Source organism: Cicer arietinum, chromosome 3, assembly GCF_000331145.2.
Source record: "Cicer arietinum cultivar CDC Frontier isolate Library 1 chromosome 3, Cicar.CDCFrontier_v2.0, whole genome shotgun sequence".
Taxonomy (NCBI): domain Eukaryota; kingdom Viridiplantae; phylum Streptophyta; class Magnoliopsida; order Fabales; family Fabaceae; genus Cicer; species Cicer arietinum.
Genome location: NC_021162.2, coordinates 48,751,245 through 48,778,005, shown reverse-complemented (window position 1 = coordinate 48,778,005; position 26,761 = coordinate 48,751,245). Strand labels below are relative to the sequence as shown.

General features: G+C 28.4%; 2 protein-coding genes across 16 annotated transcripts; both read right to left on the bottom strand.

Moving 5' to 3' along the window:
* Positions 1-8,850: 8,850 nt before the first annotated feature.
* On the bottom strand, positions 8,851-18,155 carry LOC101494132 (protein NRT1/ PTR FAMILY 4.2). The gene is made up of 6 exons (XM_027332870.2): positions 18,120-18,155; positions 13,832-13,937; positions 11,734-11,951; positions 10,361-10,780; positions 10,169-10,275; positions 8,851-9,888 (listed from the first exon to the last, which is right to left on the bottom strand). Exons 1-6 carry the CDS (start codon positions 18,153-18,155, stop codon positions 9,150-9,152), a joined length of 1,626 nt encoding a protein of 541 aa, XP_027188671.1. The 3' UTR covers positions 8,851-9,149.
* LOC101510556 (probable serine/threonine-protein kinase WNK6) lies at positions 17,959-21,535 on the bottom strand. 15 transcript variants are annotated; one of them, XM_073366725.1, is made up of 6 exons: positions 21,399-21,535; positions 20,856-20,985; positions 20,705-20,742; positions 20,290-20,512; positions 18,908-18,984; positions 17,959-18,785 (listed from the first exon to the last, which is right to left on the bottom strand). In XM_073366725.1, the coding sequence occupies exons 2-5, from the start codon at positions 20,955-20,957 to the stop codon at positions 18,952-18,954; spliced, it is 396 nt and encodes a 131-aa protein (XP_073222826.1). In that variant the 5' UTR covers positions 20,958-20,985; positions 21,399-21,535; the 3' UTR covers positions 17,959-18,785; positions 18,908-18,951. The 15 variants fall into 15 exon arrangements, 13 of the variants coding, with proteins under 13 accessions (XP_073222826.1, XP_073222827.1, XP_027188775.1 ...); XM_073366726.1 differs by having other exon boundaries at positions 17,959-18,594; XM_027332974.2 differs by having other exon boundaries at positions 20,371-20,512.
* Between the last annotated feature and the right edge of the window lie 5,226 nt (positions 21,536-26,761).

The window sequence follows — 26,761 nt, the reverse complement described above, 5'->3', positions numbered from 1 at the left end:
TGCTGGATCTTAGTGTTTTGTTGTGAGTAATTTCTGATATGTGAAATATGCTTCTTGCTGATTGTGCCTTTTTAAAATTTGTTTATTTTGCTAGTCTGATGCACTATCCGTTCTCTATAGCTTAATATGTATTCTCTGTCTTCACGCCAAGCCACCAGCTGTTTCACATTTGTATTCCATTTAATAATAATAATAATAATAATAATAATAATAATAATAATAATAATAATAATAATAATAATAATAATAATAATAATAATAATAATAATAATAATAATAATAGTGCTTTACTAACAGCTGTGTGTGATGAATGAACTTTTTCTTTCGTTCCTAATCGATTTTTATTTCATTTAATCATTATAATAGATTTTTCTTTTTTGGGCAGTTCTATTTAATGTTAAAATAAATTTTATTTCTTTACTTATTAAATTATAAAATAGTTTAAAAGAAGATTACATTTATAATTAGTTTTAAAATATTTTGTTTTTCTATTTAATAGATTAAGTTATGGTCTATATATTTTTCTTTTTGCTATTTTATTTTTGTGTTTATTACTAATTTTATTTCGAAGAATCATTTAAATTTATTTAATATTTAGTATCATTTAAAAAAAAATAACATAAAATTATACAAATATTTCATTAAAAATTAACTAGATGTGACATCTTTTTAATCTTTGAGTTATTAGAACATAAATTGTGACAATTTTGTGGTTCTAAATCTCATCTTCACAAATAAATTAATAAATTAAAAATCATAAACAAACTAATCATAAAAATTATTAAAAGTTAACTAAAAATGACATATTTTAATCCCTGAGTTGCATAATATAATTTATATATTTTGATAGCTTTAAAATTTATTTTTATAAATAAATAGATCTAAAATCAACTTTTTAAAATTTAATTAATTAGATGTGTTTTTTTTTGGAATTGTTAAGACACAAGTTAAACTATTTGTTGGGTTTGAAACTCAATTTAAAAATAAAAATAATAAAAAATATTCTTAAGAGGATTAAATTAGATGTGACATCTTTTTTTTTACTCATTGAATTTTCAGACACGAGTTGTACAATTCGATCGTCTTAAAACTCATATTTTAAAATAATTATTCAAATCAAACAAACTTTTATAAGTTCGTCAAAATTAACTTTTTTAATAACAAAATACAATTTATTTAAAAACAATCAACACATCCACATTTTCTACTAAGAACTACGTAGCTTTGATTTATCTATCGCACCGGGAGATACGTAGGAGCAAGATCACATTCTTGTCAAACACGTTAATAAAAATCTTTTTTTTAATCCTACTTTAATTTAAAAATCGCGTTAAAGAAAAATACAATCAATTGATATTCATATTTAATAATAAATAAAAATAAATATATTTAAGTTGATATAATTTTGCATAATTAATTATAGGTAACCGTATTTTAACGGATGTCGTAGGGTGCTAATACATTCCTACGCATAATCCACTCTCGAACTCAAAATTTGATTTCAAAGACCATTTTTATATATGTTTTATTTTATTTTTAAGAGTTTTCCAATATTTTCCCTGTTTTAAAATAAATTTTGGTGGCGACTCCATTGAATTCGACGAAAACTCGAAATTTTAGGCCGCGACAACGTGATTAAATGGTAGACCACGAGTGAAGCAATTTATAATTCATGCACATTGTGTAAATGTTCCTTGTAGAAGTTATTATGTATATTGTGTTGAAGTTTAACCTTGTCCTCAAGTTGAAAAAATGGAAATTTATTTTTTATTATTAGAACCAAGTTGGTTTTGGTACAATGTTTACTCTGGTGTTTTAGTTATAACAAAACAATATATATCAAGAGAACCAATTAATCCAGAAATACAATACATTGACAATGAAGATTATTAGTTATTTGAACTTAGTGGTGTAGACATTATTTTGGGTATGGAATGGTTTGCCTAATTGGAAATATATGTTAGGTGTAGGCCCAAAGGATCGAATATTAGACCCATGTTATGCACATAGGTGTCTTGTTGTGAAATAGAATAAGGATTGGAAATTGATATGCAGTTACTATCATTTGACTAAATACTTGAGCATTGCAAGCTTTTTTAGCTTCAATATCCTGCTTTGATAACCCTTTTGTTCCCTTTTCAGGTCTAATATCTTATATTCCTCTTTTGCATAACCAATTTTCTTTCTCAAATTCCTAAAGTGACTATTGTGCTATTATTTTAAACATTGTTTTGTCACCATTTGTTTATCTTTGAAGAGGAAAGCACCCCCACCCTTCACTTTCAAATCTCTCCAATTCTTTACCATAAACTTATGGTACCGATCTAGATCACTAAAACATTTGAACATCTTAAATGGCTTTAGATCTCAATTGAATGAGTGATTCTTGAGTATAAATGATAAATAATCCAATAACTCTCTATCAAGCCCACATTATGTTAGCCTATACTTATTAGAGATAAGGATCATGTCTAATCTATTTAGACTAAGTCGTCCATTTACCAAGTATATTTGTGGAGGTACACCAAATTATGAATATCTTCTTTCTTTGTACTACCCTAAAACCCTCACGTTATACAACTTTAAAAATATCTTATTTCTTTGTACTACCCTAAAACCCTCAATTGAATCAGTGTTGGAACATATATGATGTTATCGTGTGAATTTAAAAATTTGTTGAAGTCCCATATTGAAAATAAATATTTTTTTTTTAAATTCAAGTCGAAAGAAACATTTTTTTTTTATAAATTTAAGTCCTACATTGGAAATAATTTTTTTTGAAGTCATTGAAAAACTCTCATATTTTGAGTAGTTTTCAACACTATAAATACTAAAGTTCCACATTTGATAGAAAATATATGAGAGTTTACTTCTATCACTGTATAATGAGTTTTAAACTATTGTGAAAAGTACACCAATGTTAGATGCATTTTCCAACTTTCTCTTTTCTCCCTTTTATATTCTGCTTGACTGACTTCTGAGTCACTTCTCCCATTTCTTTATGTCCCTTCTATATTTTAAAGTCGTTTTGTATTGTTGTCCCTTCAATTTTTTGAGTGGTTATTATGTTGTAGTCCATTCGTTTTTAGAGTGGTTGTTATGTTGTGGTCCCTTTGCATTTTAGAGTTGTTGTTATGCCGTAGTTCCTTCGATTTTTAGAGCGGTTTTGTACTGTAGTCCTATCGGTTTTTAGAGCGGTTGTTATTCCATAGTTCCGTCGATTTTTGAGTGGTCCTAATACCACTATCCTTTTAGAGCGATTTTTGTGTCGTAGTCCTTTTGATTTATGAGTGGTCATAGTACCATATTGCTAGTGAGTTTAATCGTCATATTAAGAGTAACTTTCACTGCCATATTGAGGGTGTAATTCTAGAATATGAATTGTTTTATCCTGAGGACTTAGTGGTTGATAGTATTTCTTGCACAATTTGGGCAATGTCACGAATCGTCTTAAAGAGAGTGACTTAGTCCGCGACTCAATCTAGTAATATCTTCTGTAGCATAAATTGCGAATTTTAAATAGCTTTTCAAAACTCAAAAACAACAAATCTATTTAGATTGAGTCGTCCATTTATATCAAGTATATTTGTGGGTGTGTACCAAATTATAAATATCTTCTTTCTTTGTACTACCCTAAAACCCTCCCATTATACAACTTTAAAAAGTGTTTTTACTTCTTCCTCTTCTTTTCATCTAGTTTAAAATCAAATCAAAATCAATTAAGTTTTAAAGGTTTGTACAAACCCATAAAATTGAAGAAAAAAATGTTGGAATCTATATATTATCTCTACATCTTTCTTTTGTATACCGAGAAATTTACTCTAACTCATTACTATTTTTTGTGGATAAGAGAAGGGTGGTAAAGTGAATGGATATAGATTTGAATTGTAATAGATGAATCAAAATAATGTATTTACAATTCAATAAAAGTTCTTAAAATAAATTGAATCCAATCTATCCATTAAAAATAAAATTCATTTGATCCATCATAAAAAAATAAAAACACTTATTTTAAAATATTTATATAACTGTTTTTTATATTATTCTAAAAAATAAAACTGTTTTTAAAATATTAAAAATTACAGTTTTAAATTATTTAACAAAATTTATTTAAAAAACTGTTTTTATATTAATTAAAAAAACAGTTTATTATTATTATTTTAAATAGGTAATTAATTTACTAATTAATAATTAAATAATAGAGATGGTGGCGGGTGGCGCTCATCTGCCCTCACAAACGGTGGATGGCGGTGTTTCGACAACCGGCCATCGCCAAATGTCACCCTATTAAATTAATAATTAATAAATTGTTATTTTTGAAAAATAATGAACAAAATTTAAATTGTGTTTTTTAATTCAGCAAAAAAAATTTATTTTTTAAATAAGATTATGTTTTATAATAAAAATAAATTATTATTTAAATTCTATTTTAAAATATAACAAAGATATTAGTAATAAAAATAATATTTTTTTTAATTTTCTTTTAAACAGTTTTTAATATAATAAAATTTAAATCAGTTTTAAAAAACAATAAATAAACTATTTTTAGAATTAATTAGTTTTAAAATAAATAATAAACATTTTTTAAATAGTTTTATAAGAAAATATTTTTTGAAAGTAATATAATAATATTTTATAATTATTATATATTTTTCATCAAAAAATATAATATATTGGATTGTATTTGTAATACCCTTCTCACTACCCTAGAAATATTTATAAGATTTCAATTTAAATTATGATTCTAGAATTTTAGTAATTGTTAATGTTGTGTTTTTAGTGATATTAAATTAGGATCATGGATAAAATAGAATAATAATAGCATGAATCATTTCAAGTGACAAAGAGAAAACATGCCACATTTGTTTTCTCCTTCTCTTCCACTCGCGGATAGGGGTGGGAATACGTCAGTCAGACCAGGCTTTGAAATGCCTGAGTCTGACCTACTATGAATTTTTTATGCCTAAGCCTAGCCTACGGCCTATCATACTTTTTTCCCGGTCTGACCTGACCTTTTTAAAAGTCTAGTCTAACCTAGAAGTATATTTAAAAGTTTTATTCACATTAAAACATTTAAATTCTCTACTTATACCACATACCAATATCAATGTACATATCTATATATATTAAATAAAAAATAATTTTTCTAACAAAATAATTTTTAAAAATTTTGAAACAAACATCCTTTAAACCCTAAAAAATAATTTTTAGTTTCAAATAATAGAATTTTTTTCTTCTGAAACAAACGCACTTATTATTACCTCTCAAACAAATATGAAACGACTACTAAGTGATTGACTAATTAAACGATTACCAAATATGAAACGACTACCAAATATGGAACGACTACCGAATATGGAACGACTACCGAATATGGAATGATTACTGAGTGATTGTCTAATTGATAGAATTTAAAATAGGAAATAATATTATTAATATAATAATAAAAAATAACATCAATAAATAATAAAAAATATATATGTCGGTCTATCAGGCCTAATAGGCTTTTTTATAAGCCCGACTCTAACTTATTTAAATAAATAAGCTTTAAAAATAGTCTGAGCCTAACCTTTTTATTAAATAGGCTATGCCAGATCATAAGTAGGTCAGATCATAGGTCCTTGACTGACAACCTAACCTATTCTCATCCCTACTCGTGGGTACTAACCCATCTTCCCTTCAAAAAAATTTCACTTACAGTTACACACTCTCATAAAACATTTTGAAACACCAATACCCGATTATTGTTCATGGTCTTCTCCATTCGTCCATTTTTTGTTCTTTTCTTCTTCACAAATTTATTCAAAGACAACATCCATCTAAAGTCCTTTACTTTCAATCCGACCCTTGCATTTCCCTTTCTTCCTCTCCAAAACCCATCAATTTAAGAAGAAGATAAGGAGCATATTAGAAAATCTCCAAATTTGAAGCAGAGCATAAAGAGCAGGGAACAAAGAGCTAATAAGGAAAACATCTCTAAAAACCCAGCTCATAGTGAATGAGATTAATATTAACAAAAACTGTTAGTTCTGTTATATTAATTTACTTTAGCATGAGGGTTATGGGAATTGTTCACTGAAATCCTTTACTTCTTGTCAGAAATTATTTTGGGATTTTGCGGGTTAGAAGAGCTTAAATGTGTGACAGAAATTGAATTTTTAGCATATAGATGTTTTGATTATGCATTCAAATGATTTTAAATTACCATGCATGTTGTTTGTGTTGCTTTTTGCTTGATTGCTATGTTAGTAATTTAGGAAATCTCATAATTTTGAGAAAAGAATTTTAGTTAAATGTGAGAATCATGCCGCTAAAAGCAAACACGAGTGCTTTGGATGTTTTTCCACCCCTGCCACTGTGCTTTTGCCTCTGATGGTTGTATCTCTTTCGGCCTCTGATTGGTTGTTCTAAAATTCTAAGTATGTTTGTCTCTGATGGTTGTACCTCTTTCTGCCTTTGATTGGTCGTTCTAAAAACTCTAAGTGTTTTTGCCTCTAATGGTTGTATATCTTTTTTGCCCCTAATTGATCGTTCTATTTTTTTTAAGTATTTTGCCTTTAATGCTTGTATCTCTTTCTGCCTCTGATTTCTGTTATTTAAACTCTGAGTATTTTGCCTCTGGTGAAATGCTCCTAATTATAGCCTCTTCTGATCATTTTTACTCTGATTCTTCCACATGATGCATTTCCTCTAGTTCTTTCACGAGACGTGTTTGCTCTAATTCTTCCACGAGACGTGTTTCCTTTGAGTATTCCACAAGACACATTTCTTCTAGTTCTTCCATAAGACGTGTTTCCTCTTATTCTTCCACAGAACCCATTCCTATAATTCTTCCACAGGATGCATTTCTTCTTATTCTTCCACAGGATGCATTTCTTCTTATTCTTCCACGGGACGTGGATCCTCTAATTATTCCTCTGACCATGTTGCCTCTGGCCCATGTATCATCTGACCATGCTGCCTATGGTTCATGTGTTTATGCATTTTTATGAAAGAAATAATATCAAAACTCCTCTCCCTTTTATTTTCAGGGCTCACTAAGATGTTATATGTCACCCTTTTCTTTTATTTCTTAGTAGCGAGAGGAACATGAGACACGAGTTTAGCATCAGAGGATTAGCTCCAGATTTGTTGGAATTTGATATTTTTATTTATTTTATGATGTAATCAGACACTTATATATTTCCATATGTCATATTTTATGAATTTGTTGAACAAGTTGTAAATTATAATTATGAATGTAGTTTCAATTTAGTTTGGTAATTCTAATTTCTTATTCATTATTATTTGTCTCTGGTTTCTTAAAGGGTATGAATTCAATTATCAAGTTTTAGATAATTGGTATGTTGTCTTATAGTATTAAATAAAATATGTGATTTATTGAATTTTAAATAATAGTTGGATGTATTGGACTCATCATAATTTTTAAATCGATGAATTGAATCCAATCGATTGAATTTTTTATTATGTAGTTGATAGATGAATAATTGGATCAAATTATCATTCCTAAGTGTAAATTGTTTCAAGGATAGTGTATGGTTTTTACAAGGTATATAGTAGTAAGACACCAACACAACACACAAGAAAAAAAAAGTATCATGGAACAGAACTTGGATTCTGTTTCCATTTTTGTGAGACCAGGGATAGAGTGATGGGTTTTTACGATAAATTGTGTCAAGGAAATAGTTACATTCTTTGAGGGAAAGGAAATCTAATCATTTTTTATTTTTTTTATATGGAACACTCATTTTGCTATTAAGAGAGAGATGACATGGTGGGAGATCATGAAGAGGAAGTAGACGAAGATATGGTTTTATTTTTTTGTTGGGAAGTATCTAATAATTTTATTAAAAAAAATTAATTAAATATGAAGTTAAATAAAGTTTTAATTCTTATAAAATTTTAATATTTTATTTTTAGTTTTTATAAAAAAAAATTCTTAATTTTTTAATTCTTAAAAATTTTCTATGTTATTTTTATTCTGAGCTTTTAATTCAACTCATATGTACCTTATAAAATTTTGAATGATTTTTTTAAATATATTTATAATATTATAAAGATCTCTCTCACAAAAATTTAGAATTTATAATGACCTATATAGAGTGGAAAAAATTATTCAAAAATTCAAATAATAGACATGAACGAATTTAAAAGTAGAGATAAATAATAAAAATTAAAAATATGAGACTAAAGAGTAAAAATATTGATAAAGATTAAAAACAAAATTTAAAAATTTATTAGAAATAAAAACTTATTTAACAATAAAAACATAAATTGTCAATTTAGACTTTCCACATTAATACTATCAGACAGTGTTTATTTTTAATTATTTTATTGCAACGTCTTCGTAAAGGCAACATACAAGCAAATCATAATTTAAAGGTTGACAATATAAATATAATATAACATAAATGATTCGATTGAAAAAGAATTCAAAAGAGTACTTGAGAATGCACCTTACATAAAGGACCGCAAATGCATTTTTGTCCAAATTATTATTATGATCCAAGAAAATAGATCATTAGGCTTAGTGCAAATCACATGTCTCTTAATAGATAGTAACTGTTTGTAACAAAAATATATTAAGTCTAAACTCTGTATAAACATCATTAAGTGTAGCTCATTCACAATCAATTCAACGAGAATCTGTTTCATAGATGTCCAAGGAATTGAAAATTACTTTTATCATAGATAGGATGTAATGCTACAAATCTCAATTGTCAAATAGACACGTCACTGAATAATTTATTTAATGTAATTTTCCACCAATCTTACATATACTAAGATATTTATTAGATTTAATTGCAGTTTTAGTCCTCTTATTTTAGTTGAATTACGAAAGTAGTCTCCTCATTTTGTTTCTCTTCAGTTTTGGTCTCTAAACATAATTTTGGTCCAAAACTTGATAAAATTTCATAATATTTAAAGTCGTACTACACTATTTATGATCATAAATTTCAGATACAATTGTTGCAAATGAGATCTTGAGGCATAATGTGACTTAAATAAATGCAAAAAAATAAAATTTCATCAAGTTTTCGACCAAAAATTATGTTTGAGGGATCAAAACTGAAAAGAAATAAAATAAAGTACTACTTTCGCAAAGCTAAAATAGGGGGACTAAAACTGCAATTAAGCCTATTTATTATTTAGTACTTCTTGGCAAAATAAATATAAAGCCAAAGATTAAAAAAGTTTAGAAAACAAAGAAGAGCATAGAAAAGGTCCAACCTAGAATGATTCAAATCCTTTCCACCAAACCATTCCATTCCAAATCTTCCACTAACTGAATTACTCAAAGTCACCAATAAAGAACTCATGAACAAACCCATAGCACTTGAACACCATGTTAATGAAGTGCAAATACTTCTCATACTTTCAGGTGCTTCTGTGTAGAAAAACTCCATCATTCCTCCCATAGTAAGTGTATCAGATAACCCTAATAAAATGTATTGCGCTGCTAACCAAAACACAGATATTGTATTCCCATTTTTGAATTCTTCAACTCTCTTTGATTCAATGATTGAAGCTATGAACATTGATGTTGTTACTAATGCCAATCCCATTCCCATTCTCACTAATGGTTGGTAGAATTTGCTGCTGTTGTTATTGTTTTTGTTCATTCCTTTTTTGAATTGTTCAAATATGATTATTGAAATGATTGATATAGATATTGGACCAACTGCTAGTACTTGTGTTGGGATTGTGAAATTGTATACAGTTCTGTTCATTAAGCTGCCTTGTTGAACTGAGAATGTTAATACTTGTGCTAAGCAACAGTTCATCAATATTGCTGTTGCAAATATTGGGAGAAGCCCAAGGAAGGATTTTGTTTCCTTGATTTGTGCAATGGTAACCTTGTTGTCCATTAAAGCTCTGTTCAGAAACCTGCAATAGTGTATATCATTTTGCGTGATTACCTCACACAGACGCACATTTCAGACACGACTCTGACACTAAACATCGATGATTATATAAAAAGATTAACAAAGCAAACCCTCCGATTCACTTGAAGTATTTCAATAGTGTATATTATTTTGCGTGATTACGTCACATAGACTCACATATGAGACACGACTCTGACACTAAACATCGATGATTATATAAAAAGATGAACCAATGACTTTAGAAGTAATTAAGAAGATGGTCAAAAGATAAAAGAGCTTACTTGAGTTTCTCATGGGCTTGGTCTCTTGCAAGTAAGCCTGCTGTGGCTTCATGATCCAAATTTCCAGCATTTGATACTTTTCTATTTCTAACTGAAGAAACAAGTACCTTGAAACAGAACATAAAAGAAATTAAAATTTAACATTATATATAAATCAACATTTTTTATTAGGAGAGACGAAATCTAAATAAAAAAATATAAAATCACCTGAATGACCCTACTTAAAGCACTTCCAGAAGGTCTTTTGTACTTATACAAAGAGAATCCAGAAACAAAAGTGCAGAGTGCTAAACTTGTAAGTAAAACCATTATCTGAAAACTTGTACTCCACCCATAATTTTCTTTAATCACAACCATACCACCTGTTGCCAAAAGTGCTCCAATGCATATACTAAAGAAATACCAACTGAAGTAAGAGGAAATAAGGGGCTTGTTGGTTTGATCAAGTTGATCAGCACCATGTGCAGCCAAGGTTGCTTTGATTCCACCAACTCCTATGGCTGTTCCATAAAGTCCAATGTAAAGAAAAACAGCTTGTGTATAGGATGGTGTTTGGTTTTCTGGTGGTTGCAAATTTTTGTTTTGAGATTGGTATGTCAGCATGAGTAGTCCCTGCATTTCAAAGGTAGCAAAGTGTATGGTACGTATATATTTTGAAAATCATGTAGTATATCTATCAAAATTTGAAATGTCCAATCTTAACCTATTGTCGAGATCATAGTCACCTGGTTCGCAATTCTCTTTGGTACGTGGTACGTAATCTTCAAAGTATTTGGTACGTGGGGGTATACATAGTTGGTACGCTAATTTGGTTCGTGGTACGTTTTAATATACAAATCGGTACGTTAAAATAAAACTAAAAATTAATGGTCTTAACACAAGAGTGAGTACTAGTTTATGTAAAAAATAGAAGAATTTGTAATACTAGTCCCACATCGATTGTTTCTAAAATATTAGAAGTTGAGTTATCTATATGAGTACAACAATTCTAATTAGTTGCATGTCGGTTGTTTTTAAAATACTAGAAGTTAAGTTTTTTATATAAGTACAACAATTCGTGGTACAAGAGTTATTACGTTTGTGCTTATACCACATTAGTACATGGATACGTGGCAATATATTAACTGGTTTGCAAAAGTATCGCGAACCGGTACTCACAAACCAATTCGCAGTTTGAAGGGTATACCAGCGAATTATGTAACTCTGGTTCGCTTGACGTTTCAAAAAGAAAAAACAAAATGCAATGTCCGTGTAAATGAATTTTATAGTGATGTTTAATAAGAATAAACGATGTAGTTATTTAAAAGAAATGGTTACAAAATAAAATTACATAGCAAAATGATAGATTTAGAGTCTTTCAAAAATACACTAAAAAATAAAATCAACAGAATATGACATAAAAATTTTGATCACTAAGAATCATACCCAAAAATAATAATTAGAATGCTAAATCGAGTTAAACAATAATAAAGCATTTTCATCAAGTAAATCCAAAAGTTCACAAGAATTAAATTATAATTAATTTTAGGCAAATAATATATAAAGAGAAAATGAGATTGTTATACCATCAATTCCGAGACACCAGATAATACGAATGTAGTGAATCTTGTTATGTAAGCGTCACTAATAAACCCCCAAAAAATGCTGACCAAATAAGATGTTCCCAAGAAGTTGGTAACCATGATTGAAGAATCAGAAACTGAATAATGCATTGACTTCAAAAAGTAGTCAACTAAGGTTACTCCATTGCATAAGGTCACCGTGCTAGTCATTATCTCTACAACTGCACTCATAAATAAAAATGGTCGTTAGTTTAATTTGTTAATTCATCATGTCATAATAATCATATTTTTAAGTGCTCTCATGAATTCTAATTATTAAATTATTTCATCATCAAGACATTTTAAATATACCTACTAGTTGTAGGGATTAATTCAAACTCTACTTACAAATTTACTAAAAATCTTCACTGTTTTATACCGAATATTATATTTTTATTCTACTTTTTTTTGATTTAATTGTAGTTTTGGTCCCTCTATTATAACTAATTTACGGAATTTGTCATTTTATTTTAAAAATCCATCTTTTTTAATTAAATAATAAGAGGAAGGAACTAAAACTGTTGATTTTTAAAATAAGAAAAATAAATTTCATGAATATGTAAAAATAATCGGACTAAAACTGCAACTAAATTAAATCTTTTATATATATAAATTTTTTATTTATTTATATATATAAAAAATATAATTTTTTATTAAATATTTATGTGATGAAATATTTAGTAAAATAAATTTGATCAAATTCTTCTTCTCAATCTGTTCTAACCTGGGTTTAGATTCAAAATTCAACTTGGATAAGTTATATGTTTATTGTAAATTTTGAGTGTAATAGTTCTCACTAATTATATAGTGTATTTTTCTCATTTATTGGATTATTAATTAAGTGACGAAAGTATATATCTTTTAAAAGGAGTACCCGCGATGATTAATGGTAAAAGTTTTACATCAAAGATAGAATTGTGTCATGTGTTAATACTTAAATCTTATTCTTTTTTGAAAGGTACTATAATCTTATTCTTTTTTGAAAGGTACTATAATCTTATTTTTAGCTTAAATAGAGATTTGTCTAATAAGGGATATGAGTGTAGAGTTAAGTCTTTGAAGATTAGTTTCATTATCGGATATTTTAATATATAAAAAAATATACGATCTATAATTAAATGACTATATATTGCATAGAGACCCATTGATAACTTTTTTTTTTCTGAAAGAGTATGCTAACTTTTTCAAGCTATGTAGATTGAAATGATATTTTTAAGATCAGTCAATACAACAAGTATTATGTATATTTTTTTTTCAACAAACTTAAATGACCTACTTATTAATAAATTTTAAAATAATAATTTTTTTTTCTTAAACCACAACGAAATGCACATGCATCATTGTGATTTTAAGACACGATGTTGTTGGCGTCCCAAAAAATCAACAATCATTTTATTTGTTAAATTAAAAATTGGAGATGGGGAATTTTTATTATTTTATAACTGTTGAACTAAATTTAATGTTTTAAAGTTATAATATAATATCAAACTCTTACTACTAATTTAATATTTTAATATAATTAATATGTTCACGAATTATTTATTAAGAAGAAAATGAAAGTTCAATATATATATATATATATATAATCTTAAACTATTTAAAGACTATTAAATAAATTTGTAAATTAAAATATATTGTAATAAGGTTGTTGAACTAGTATATTTTCTATAAATAGTTCAGTTATGATCGATCAAAAGTGGTGTACTAGAATAACTTATTGCAAAACATATATTAGCTGACGTACCAAATTACAATTTTTTTTAATATATGGATTTTTTTTAAAAATGGCCAAGTAATTAATTAAGAGATCTAAGAATAATGAAACCTTTTAAAAATATACAATAAAATTAAACTAATTCAAATACTTGTCCATTTTAGATAATAAAAAGATTATAGTATAGTGATATTTTATATATTAAAATGCATATGAATTTCGCGTTAAGTTCTTAGTAATAAAAAAAGTAAATACTCAACTAATAAACATGTTCTGAAAAATTTCAATTTCTTTGTTTTACTGAATAAAGAAAATATATTTTAATCAAAACAATAAAATTTGGCATACCACATGCAAGGGTAGCAGCTCTTAATCCACCATGCTTTCTTGGGTCTACCATCCTGCCTTTGTAGTCAGTATATTTATCACTTTCAATATAGCTCAGCACTGGATCCTGTACATAATTGAAAGTAAAAAGATAAAAATGAATGCAAAAATTTCACAAAATTAAAAATAAGAAACCAACATAACACTAGACACGTTTTAAATTTAGTTTTATTGTTTTAAAAAGAAATATACCATGATGAATAAATTAGGATTAGGATTGTTGTAAACCAATATGGGGGATTGTGGAACATATATATAGCCTATTTGCAAAAAAAGGAAAGTTTAAATTTTTGAAAAACATTATTGTTATCTTTTTTATCAAAGGTATATATTTTTTTTTGACTAGCTAGGTAGGTAAAAAATATTTTCATCTTTAGAAAATTTTAGAAGATACAAAATCTACATGTTTGGTTTATAATTTTAAAGAAGAAAGAATCAAAGATTTCCAGTTAAGTACTTTTGGCATTTAATTTACTAAATATATTAATCCATTCATCTAGAAGATGTTATGACTAAGATAATGATAATGAATTTTATAATGTTTGATGCAATTAACATTTTTTTTTTCATTTATAATGAAATTCTGTTCAACAATCATGTCAAAAAGATAATTTTTTTTTTAGATAAGAGTATGAACATACAATTATTGGTAAATAACATTCTTATGAAAAAAAATCTTATTATTTTGTTTATCTACATAAAATTTAGGGATCAAAGAGTAATAAGAGTATGAGAATTGAGAGAGAATTTTTTTGTGAAAATTTTAATTACAATATAAGAATAAAAAGTCCATTAAATTTTGTATATATTGAACTATATTAGAGTTCAACAATTTATAAATTTAAAATATTAAACTTAGAATTTAAGAAGATTGGAATGCACACTAGTATAAGTGGAAATAAATATAGTGGAAACAAATCTAACAGATAAGATTTGAATACTCGCTTATAGTAAGACTACTTCAAAATATCTCTGTATCCTTAAGTACCCCAAAAAGATAATTTTATCATTATATGGAAGGTTGGAATAACTTTAATCAATTAAATATAATTTTATAATAACGTTGTTTTAGTTAAATCTAATATTCTCTGTTAATATTTGTTACGTAGTGATTTATTCCTCATATGATGTGATTGTGTGCTCACTAAAACTCTTTGACAATGGATTTGGATTTATCTAGTACTATACTTTTCATTTTTTTTAATGACAATCATTTAAATATATCATCATCTTTTTATTTTTTATTTTTTACTTTTTACTTTTTATTTTTTATTTTTTAGTTTTATATATTGAGAAGTTCTATTTCTATGACAATAGAGTATACTGTATCATAGTAGACAAAAATGGGACTCAATAGAAATACACATGAGATGCATATGAATGTCATGCATATGTTACCATAGATATGATAAATACTTATAAGTCACTCGAAATATTAACGACGATTGATAATAATTTTTAGAAGTATAAGATAACAACACCTCTTCATTTTACTGCTGAGATAATGACTTCATCGATACTACTTCGACAAAATTAATTAAGAGAAAACAAATATTTTTCTCAAAACTCAACTTATCAAACCAAGTTCAATCTGTTTAGTGCATGACTTTTAAGTTTTGGTCCGTGGTGGATGTGACACCCTAACCCAAAATAGTTATATTTTCTTTTCCATAAATAAGAAATTGTTAAAAAAATCACTTTAGTTAAAACTATTCCAAGAAATTAGGTAATACTGCATAATCATTATGTTAAAACCAAATTCTTTTGAAGAACAATGACCTTTAACTCTTATTTTGGTTATAATTAAATATGTGCAAGAACAATTTATGTTTTAATGTATTTTTCCGAGCTTTGATAATGAACGTATAAGTATAAGACGCTTTTTCACTCTATGTAACCAAGTCAATACTTTTATTAATGCGCATTAATTGTACTATGACTTCTGCATTTCTTAAACGTAACTAAAGACAAATTTGATCGTCTTGTCAACATTTTATGAAAAGTCAATGCAGCAAGTCTCGACTAAAGAAGAAGTCAATAGTTCAACATTCATTGTCTCTTTGTTAATCCAAGTCAAATAATATGTTATCCTCTAATAGAAGCTATACTCTAATGTAACCATCACAACAATATGATCCTCTAATGCATACATCCTTTAGTTTTCCTAACTTAATGATAAAGATAAACTGAATCATTATAAAGCTAATTAGAAATGACACAAAATAAATGTGAAGATTCAAGACATCTGACTAATTGTACAATCTTTATATTTAGTACGAGATATACGCAATAATTCTCGCAACGATAAAAAACCTTCTTAGTGAAACTTCTTTGAAGCATGAGCAACAATTCAAATATGCAGAACACGAGTGAACCTTCTCTGTAACAATTCCTTGCTATACATAAAAGAGGAAGAGTTATTGAAATAATCTTAGTGCTTTAACTGAACGCTTCAACCCTTTATATCTGTAACCTGATCCAGTGGTGACTGCAACTTAAAAAAGATTGACTGTACAAAGCTAGAATTTTGAGAATATTAGAACATAGTAAGGAGACTAGTATATGTTTTAGTGATTGTGAAAATTAGTTTGATTTAGTGCATTAAATTATTTAGAGTGAAGGGGCTAGACGTCACTATCGTGTTGGTGATTAATCAAAAAATTATTCAAATAAAGAAAACACTGTTCAACCTATTTTTGTTTTTTGTTTTTGTTTTTCGCCTTCACATTCATCACATTGTCACTACAAAAAAATTGACCTATCGTGACATATATAATGTTTCACTAAAAGTTAAAAACTGTAGGTAAAAGTCAATAATACTTTGAGTGACACCCAAATCTAATGTCAACTTTAAGGGGGCGTCTTGTTACACTTTGAGGACTGTCACTACATCTTTTGAGGATTGTCACTACATGTTTTTTATTTCTACCTACAATAATGACTGTCACTAAAATTTAGATAAATATAAATAAATAATTAGCCTATTTCTACAGTATTATCTGTCACTAAAACTTAGAAAAATATAAATAAAATATTAATCTATTCCTACGGTATGTCTGTTACTAAAATTTATTATTATTTATTAAATTAAACTTATTTTATCTCCCTACTAATTGTAATTCTAAACTATTATTACCAGTAAATTAAATTTAAATTTCTAATTTATTTTTATTAACTAATGTCATTGAAACATACAATAAAATATAATTTAATTTTACTAATTCTATTAAAACATACAATAAATAGTTATTTTTCTCTAAAAGATTCAATAAATTTTCAAAAGAAACTAGAATGAGTTCCTTAACATTTATTGTGCTAAACTGCAAACTAATTTCATAGAGAACAATAATCATATGAAATTTCCATATCACTACTGCCTTTGTAGCATCTTTTCCTTGAAACTCTATAATTTATCATAGCCTTGATACATAAATGTTCTTCCATTAATCCAGATGCAATTGACCTTGTTAATTTAAAACAATTCTCATGAGTGTTTACCATCATTTATTAATAAGAAACTTGAAATTAAATTGTCCTTACAAGAAGAAATTATGTATCGAATCAAATATTGGAAAACCATTAAATTACAAATAAAGGAATTGTTTTGTTGTTGAGGAAAACAAAAGACATTCTTATATAATTGAGAGTACACTTCCTTATTTTATTGCTAAACTTCCTTCTCTAATAACTAAATAATACTATAATAGAACTCATTATCAATTTAACTTATAAATAAACTAATTTAAAATTATACTATTTTGTAAAATATACAAATTACAAATATCACGAATGCAGAAAGTATACTAACACAAATTGCATTAATACTCTAAAAATTGACTTTGAATCAAATTATCATGATTTCTACTATAGAAAGTAATAACCACTAAAAGCAAGTTAGTGGTATCATACCTCAAAGAGGTATTTTGACAGAATTGAAATTGTAACATATCATCTTCAATATCCTTCATTGACTTCCACTTTTTGTATTATGAAATGATTATATCAAATGTAAGTTATAAGAAATAGGTACAAGATTAAGGTATTCAAAGAAAACAAAAATATAATTATTATATGCATAAGAAAAAATATCCATAGCCACTCCAACAAGAACTAAAATTATATTTAATAAAGATGAATGAATATATATTGTTTGCTTTTGCTTTTGTTGTTAGTAAGTTACATAGATCATATCAACCTGCACTTTCTTTCTGTACTCTCTTCAACACTATTTATTCCTTCACACTCTCACCTCTGCACCTACTTTCACTTTTCTCATCTTCCCCATTTCTCCACCTTCTATTTTCTTTGTACTTTCATTCCCTCCATTCCTCCTTTTATCCTAGGACAGTGTGAAAATAACTACTGATGAAAGCACCATGAATCACACGATGACAATGATGATGCAAATGGAAAAGTTTCCTGAATCAACATATCAACCATTTTATAACACCAACTCCAACAACAACAATCTCAATCTCAATCTCACACCAACACAGAAAATGAATTTTGTTTGGTGAATCCACCACTCTCTTCTTATCCTCTTCAACCAAACAGTGCTTCATCATTTTCATACCCTTCATTAGAGAAAAGGAGTTCATCAATGACTGCAATGAGAGAAATGATATTATGAATGGCGGTTATGCAACCTATTCACATAGACTCAGAAACCATTAAACCACCACAGAGAAAAAATGTGAAGATTTCAAAAGATCCACAGAGTGTAACTGCAAGACACATAAGAGAAAGAATAAGTGAGAAAATAAGGATCTTGCTGAGATTAGTTCCTAGTGGAACAAAAATGGATACAACTTCTATACTAAAAGAAATTAGGATGAAAAGTTAGGCCATAATTAATTTATGATTGATCGAACCTCACTGCAGTAAGTTTGCCATCAACTGAAGTTGAAAAACAAAACTGCATGAATTTGATGTCACAATAACTTACCAGTCAAGCATTCACTACAACAGATTCTAGAATGCCTCAAAATAAAATAAAATAAAATTTCAAATGTAGAGAGGGTGATAGAAGAATTTAACCTGAATATGTTCTTTTTGACTCGGTAAAATAGAATAAACAGATGCTACATGACCTTATTTCCATTCAAATCCCATACCTATATGTAATAATTAAAGATATACATTCATATAGCTATAATCTACAATAGATTGGAAAAAAATATATGTTATCTTTATTAACTTATCATCTCCACAAGTTACAAAGCATAGCTTATTGTTTGGATATGAAAATCCCAAGTCATTAACACCACCATCACCATCATGAGCATCAATATGTAATGAAACAAAAACATTTAGTAAAGAATTTAAAAAGTATATATATTGTATTAGATTCATATTAATTTTTTTTTCGAAACATGCCTCCACATGCTGCTTTATGTCATTAGGTGCTTGATATGTATACAAATGAACCAAATGTTTTGAAAAAGCAATTCCTTAATAGACTATTATTTATCTACTCTTTGTGTGTATGATTCTATGGTATTGCAGTAATTAATTTAATACTACATTTTGAAAGCATAGGTCTTCAAATCAAAAAATGAAGACCTAGAGTCTTCTAGCAAGTTAAAGATATAAAGAAATCTTTGCTAGTTCATTCATAGATTTAGCAAAAAGGGCAAAAGAGAGTCAAGAAAAATGGCAAAAATTAATGCAAAAAAAAGCTACTATTTGTTTCAAGAAATGTTGCATTCAGAGTGTAAGACAAATTATTAGAAACAAAAGCATTGAAATGGGAATGATTGAACTGGCCTTAGATGGATTGAATGGCAAAAATTAATATCATGTAAGAGGAATTAAAAATCAAACAAAAAAGAAGTCATCCCTAATTAAGAATCAAAACAATAATAAGCACTTTATAGATAAGAGGTGATACCTAGGGTCCTAATCTAAAGATCAAAATCAAGCATCTATGTAAATATATAAGAAAAGTTCAAGAAAAAAGCCATCATCTCTATGCAATACGCTTAGGTGATTTTTTCACTTGTGGACCATGCAAAGCTAAGACTGAAATCAATGTAAATGAATGTTCGTTGCTCATGAAGATTGTCATTACTATTTAACATGTTCTTCGCTTTTCAATTACCATAATCAAGATGTAGAAAATTTCTACTAGAGGTTGCAACTTACTTATTCAACATGAATTGAAGACTAGTTCTGCCACTTACTGAATATAGCTGAGCATACCTATTACATTCTTGCCACTTACTTATTTAGTTCAGCCACTTTTAAATATATTATCACACTTCAGGTGGATTGTGATTGTGAAGATAGATTAAATCATGCATCCTTCTTGTGTTTCTTACAATACCTAAATCATGCATCAAACCAACTAACAAAAGGACTAATATCACAATAAAACAGAAAAGCAAATTAAACACATATACAAAGAATAGTGAACACACTATTTGAGGCTCCCTGAGGTGAACAACTATCTTGTTAACATTCTTGTGTTTGTCATCAATCCAAGAATTGTAGAACCTTACGATGTTATTGTGCTTCAACGACCCCAATAGATGCACTTCTGAATACAGTCTCACTAGTTTGCCCGGTGATTGTAATACCTCGTCAATCCGAACTTGGCTCCACACAACTTCGAGTCCGTTGACTTCATCAAATGTCTTAAAACTAATTAACCACAAATTAAGGAAAATATATACAAAAATTCGAATACCTGACGCATTCGAATCTTCTTTAAATATGATGTATATAAAAATAATTAACAATGAGGTAAAAGCATTCAATTAGTTATCAATTACTCCTATAAAATACAACATAATATAGAATGCTTCTCTAAAACCAAAAACATTCAATGGATACACGGTCTTGAAAGCTCTTTTGCTGATTACTTCCTTATACTGCCATGAATTCAAAAATAAACATAAAATTATTTTTTTTCCTATAATTTTTTGGGGAAATTGAGGTAAATTAAGAAATGAAAAGAAAAAAAAAAACAGAAGAACTAGATTACCCTGTTGTAATGAGAAGTAGGATCAGTTTTAATAATATCAGGATCAGAAGGCTCAAGAAGACATGAACCTTCCTCTGAGCATTCTGTATCCACCAAACTCATCTATAACATGCTATAATAATTCTTTTCCCTGCAAATCAAGCAAAAACATGTCAACTTTTGAGATCAAATCAAAATTATATATGGGAATCAACATTTAGCGAATTGTAGCATGCATACATAAATGAAAATGGATAATTGACAAATAGAAAAAAGTGAAAATAATAATAAATTATAACTTTAGAATAGGTGCAAGACCTTCTGATGTGAGTTTTTCGGGAGGAATCTCGTAGAGTTTAGAGAGAGAAAAAGACACCAGAGAAAATGAACCCTGATCCAAAAATGAGGATAATGTGTCGTGTGAATGAATCGCAAAAACAGAACAAATCGCAAACCCACAACCTCATTCAGCAAATCGTGAAAAAATGACACTTAACAAGCAAGATTACCAAAATAAAATTGATATCGCAAACTGAAATCATTTGGAAAGAGAATAGAACTTACTTGCTACTGCAAATCGTAAAGTGAAACGAGAGAGATGAATTTAGGATTGTTCGAAATTGAATTTAGGGGTTTTCATGGTTCGAAATTGAATCGTAGAGTGAAACGAGTGTTTAGTGTAGTTGCATTTTCATGGTACACTGTTGACACTTTTGAATTGTTTGTACAAGACAAAAGGGGAAAAACTTATTTTTGTGTATTTAATTTTTTTTACATAATATTTTTAGAAACAGTGACACTTTATACATAATATTTTTAGAAACAGTGACACTTTAAGTGTAACTAAAAGTAGCTTTAACGATGGATAACAAAATATCACAAAATATGAGTGTCACATTATATACTTTTTTTTTGTAGTGTGTTCGAAATAAATATCATAAATTATGTTTTTGTAAAATTAATTCATAATAAACCACAAAATAAAATATTTTAAGATAAAGGTAAACCCAACCCTGATGCCACATCAGATATGAATCCTATAATTTGGATGTATTTGAAGTCATAATTATATAAATAAAACGTAAGCAAGAAAAAAATCCAAAACATCACCACCCTTTAATGATCACATACACCATGGGGAACGTCTACATTATCGCGGTGCCAAACTCAAACAAAACGTTGGGTGAGTATATCAAAATCATAAAATAGTAAAAAGGAACGCAATGCACAAATGATTTGACATAGAGTTATTTTCGGTACAGTTTGGTTCGATTTTGAGTCTAAAAACCGTTTGATCCAAAAATGAAAATACTCGCAGTCCTGTTAGGTTAGGATGATACATTTAAAAAAATCTCAACCAATCCGATTTAAATTGATGCAAGTTAAATTAGGTCAGTTTTCAATTGATCTAAATTACAATTAATATTTTTTTGTAATACTTATATTTTAATGTTAGGTTAAAGTAAGAAGTTTGAAACAAAATACAACACATTGATCTGATTATGTTTAAAAAGATAAAATAATAATATAAAAATATTACATTGAACGCATAAGTATTATTAAAAAAATTAAAACTAGCAAATAATAGATTAAGTTTTGTTAAAAAAAATAGATCTATGCTATATATCATACTAATAAAAAATAAATATTTAAATTTATATATGCGGCTTGGTTAGGTTTTAAATAATGACTCTAAAATCTTATTTGGCTTGAGCAATTTACATAAACAGAAGATCCGAACACATCCAATAGTATTTGATTTTGTGTTTTTGGATCGGTTTGGATGTGAACACCCCTAATTTGACATATCATATAATCAAAATATGAGAAGTCATTTCACATGTCATGAATAAATGATATAATTGCAAGCTAATGTTCACTTGATGCAACGCTTCAATGTCATATGCTATCTAAACTACTCTGAAGTACTTTGTGAACAGACGCAATACTATGTCGCCCTGCAAGTGGACAAACAAACACACATATGGCCATGTGATTATCGACCCAATCGACTCATCCCAAGACTCATATAAGTGGTCGTTAGGAGAAAATCAGGGTTGGATGGTAGCTTCCAACATTGAGGAATTACCTTAGGTCACCTAAGATTTCCGCCTAGAATATCTCAAAAATCTAATATCCCCTACAGTCTTGACCGTGACCTCTACTACCAGGTTCATACAATTGTACTTCACAAACACAGGATCATAGATCTCCACATCGCTAATATTATGTATGCACATTGGATAAAACCCTTACAATTACATTTCTCCCCTCGCCGTTCTAAGTCACTTCTTATACAAAGAGGACCATCATTGAATGAGTGAGGTTTAACACATTTTCATAATTCACATATTATATCACAATCACGTAACATATCATAACATCGTTCACTTCACAATTAGGTACATCAACTCATATCATAATAATAAGATCATAACTACAATTGTCATATTCAATTGATCACAATAACAATCACATAACATAATAAAGGTCATATGACAAGTTACATAAACTCAATTAAGCTGATATCACACGTCATACCCTTAAATTGTAAATAGCACAACAACCTATAATTGTTTCTAACTCCTTTTATTGAGCGTTTGATCAAGGTGGAAATAGTGACAAAAATGATAAGAAATCCAAATTAATGAGATTAACGACAATGCAAAAATACCTTACAGATCGATACGTGAATGAAGGATAAGTATAATATGAGAAGGTGTGTGTATTTTCCTATTTGGAATTAAAATGATGTCTTGCATGGATAGGAGCTCCCTACCACGGGAGGGTAAATAAATGTGTATGAACAATTTCATCACGACCTCTATTTATAGTTAGAATTTCTTCGTCTTTGCACGAAAAAACGACCTCATTGCACGATAAAATGTGCATTAAAGAGGTCGTAATGCGAATTTTTGCACGACAAAATGAGGTTTTGAACAGATAATTTATGATCGTGTCGTATAACCAACCAATTTAACACAGTGACGCGAGTTTCACTTATACTAACACATGATGAAGGTGTTGGAAAACACAAGAAAGAGGGAGTATGAATTGTGTTTGCCATTTCTTAAAGCTACTTTGATTTCTTTACAAAAATGGTTCTTTATCAAAACATTCAATTTAGTTTTAAAAGGAAGTTTAGACAGAGTAAGGTTGAATCCTAAAGAACTAAGTTGCGAGAAATAGAAGAAGATAAAGGAGACATATATTTTATACTAGTTCACAATAAGCTGTGGTCACATCTAATCTTCCCGTAACAAAGAGATTTTGTCTCAGTACAGTTGATGACTTAATCTAATATTTCCATAAATAGCATACAAGCATTCCTTGCTATGCTTCTTGATCCTTTGTCTCACATGGGTCAAATACAAGTAATAAAAATCTAGCGTAGAGGGTTTCAAATCTAGGTTCAAACATATTGTCGAAACAAATTAAAGTCATGTATATTGAAATGACTAATTTATTGGTTCGAGAGTTTTGGACCTATCACATATTCTATCAATGGGTTCCATTTCTAAATTGTGACTCCATTCCTGTTTGACTAAAGAATTGATTAAGCAAGTGTAAATCGATCCTATGTGAATTATGTTTCTTTGACTGAGTTAAGCACCACAATATTTGATGGATTATAGTTAACAGTCAAGTGTCGAAAAACTACAATTGATTAGATTAGAAATCAAATTATGTCAAACTAAATTTATAAACCCTTTTGAAATTCAAATTTAGCAATAAAAATAACAATGTAATTGAATGAAAAGGAATATAATCATAATTAACATTATAAAATAAACCTCAAGGTCTTCATGAAATTATGAAACAATGGATTAATCTTGGGAATTTAGCCTTCCATGAAAAAAAAAAAAAAAAAACTCTATTGTATTGAGTCCGAAAACAAAATCCCCTAACCCTAAAAGAAACTAAAAATATATAGTACTCGTTTTAGACTTTAAAACAAGTAGTCCAATACTAAAAAGTATTACAAAAAGCTCATATCACATAATTGGCAGTTTAGATCTAATAAAGTTCAGAATTGGGCTTTCGTGCCAACATAAAAGTTGTAACTCTGACTATTAGATTTCCAAGGTATGCTCGTACGCGTCAATCTGATATCTAGAGCTCAAGTTATGACCTACAGAGCGAGCAAGGATCAATATGCAAGTAATTATATTAAAACTGAATTATGACTTAAAGTTTAGAAATATGCTAAAAAACTAATCTCACGCTGAAAACGACTCAATACAAAACTAAAAATATGTGCCCAAATACATTGATCGCCTCTTTAGGATTTGAGTATTTTTCTCTAACCTCTCCAGGTTATCGTCCTCAACACATTCTTTAACTTTCAGGCATCTTGCAGTTGAGGTTCATGATAAGATGTTACAGATTAAGTCCTATATCAGTACAAGTGTGTGAGAACACTTTGACTGATTTACATCAACTCTAATAACTCTCTATGACAGGATAATTCACTCATGCATTTAATTTGATGTGTTCTTGGCTTTTTATGATTTTGTTCTTAACACATAGTTTTTTTTCATTTTCTCTCTCACCCTCTCTTACTCATAATGGACTGAGTGAGTTCTTCTTGAATATGGACTCGAAGTTTTTGTTGAAAATCGTCAATCAACATTTAAGGAAGGTCAATCTTTAATATGTATCCATATATATATATATTTGTTAATGATTTTGCGTATCTTGGTATTGAGGACAATGAAGCAGATGATACTTTGATCAAATCATAAAGACTTTTATTGAAGTAGCATATTCATAATGTTCATTAGATGATGTGTAAATGCTTTGTCTTCTTTGGAATGTTTACTTATTCATAGCATTGACTTTCATTAGAGGATACATAATAACTCAGAGTCAGATGATCGGACGCTAGATGTGTTATCAGAGGTAGGGGAAATCACTTGCTGGTCATACTTATCAGTGGCAAACAGTCAAGTGATTGTTGAACTCAGCAGAGAAAGACGAACAATTGTTGCTTGAATTCATCAAAGGCAGATGAATTCATCAGAGCTAACTGAGCCAAGGTCAACTGGGACAAAACGTTGCTCTCATCACCAAAGTCAATTGAAGCTTGCAACAACAATGACGCATGTCACTAGACTTAGAATGTAGAGCAAAAGTGAAATCTTAGTTTTTTTTTCTTCATCCAATCATCAGAGAATATATCTTATATTAGAACGCATGCTTTGCTACACTTGTCTTTGCTATACTTATTTTGCCATATTACAACTTTCTCCATCAATAGATCTCTGATTTACTTTGTAATTTATGCTACTATAAAAGGTTTAACAATTAATATAACTCTTGTCTTTCAACTTAATCTATACACTTAACCAAATACAATTAGAAGATAATTGTTCTTTACTTGTTTGTTTTTATTATCATCAAAATGTCAACCAAAATATTATAGTTAAAACCACTTTTACACTAACATATGATACTAGATTTGCATGGCAAAGCCAACTTTTTGCCTAGTGAGATATTGAATTATATATATTTTTTGACTGTTATGCGTCACATAGCAATGTGTCCTCTTCGCCACAAAGATGGGTAAAACCTATTGACTCATTCCCTCCAAAATAATTTCTTATTTAAATTAATCTACTCAAAAGACATCACAAGCATCACTTACACATTATAAACATTGTTGGGTGGGCTCACTCCCCAAGTGGAACCCACTAGTTTTATTAGTATTAGTATTATTATTAGTATTATTATTATTAAAAGAAAGAAAAGAAAAAAAAAAGGTATTATTGGGCTAGGCCCATGTGAAGGAAATAAAAGGGATTTGAAATCCCTATTTTAGATGTGAAGAATGAAAAAGAGAACGGTTGCAAGAGAAGAAAAATATGGGTTTGGTTCTGTCGGTGGTAACATGTGTGTAGCAAACTTGCTTCGTTTGATCTACAAAT

What these genes read in the sequence shown, in the direction of transcription:
- LOC101494132 (XM_027332870.2), bottom strand. Translation starts at nt 18,155, where the DNA reads ATGGGGAAGATGAGAAAAGTGAAAGTAGGTGCAGAG. An exon ending in AAGTGAAAGTAGGTGCAGAG is followed by an intron (nt 13,938 to 18,119) that starts GTGAGAGTGTGA and finishes AATTATGTACAG; the next exon opens with GATCCAGTGCTGAGCTATAT. An exon ending in CTGGTGTCTCGGAATTGATG is followed by an intron (nt 10,781 to 11,733) that starts GTATAACAATCT and finishes TTTGAAATGCAG; the next exon opens with GGACTACTCATGCTGACATA.
- LOC101510556 (XM_027332972.2), bottom strand. Translation starts at nt 20,957, where the DNA reads ATGAGTTTGGTGGATACAGAATGCTCAGAGGAAGGTTCATGTCTTCTT. An exon ending in CTACTTCTCATTACAACAGG is followed by an intron (nt 20,743 to 20,855) that starts GTAATCTAGTTC and finishes AATTCATGGCAG; the next exon opens with TATAAGGAAGTAATCAGCAA. An exon ending in ACCTCAGGGAGCCTCAAATA is followed by an intron (nt 18,475 to 20,289) that starts GTGTGTTCACTA and finishes CTCTCATTGCAG; the next exon opens with TCATTGATGAACTCCTTTTC.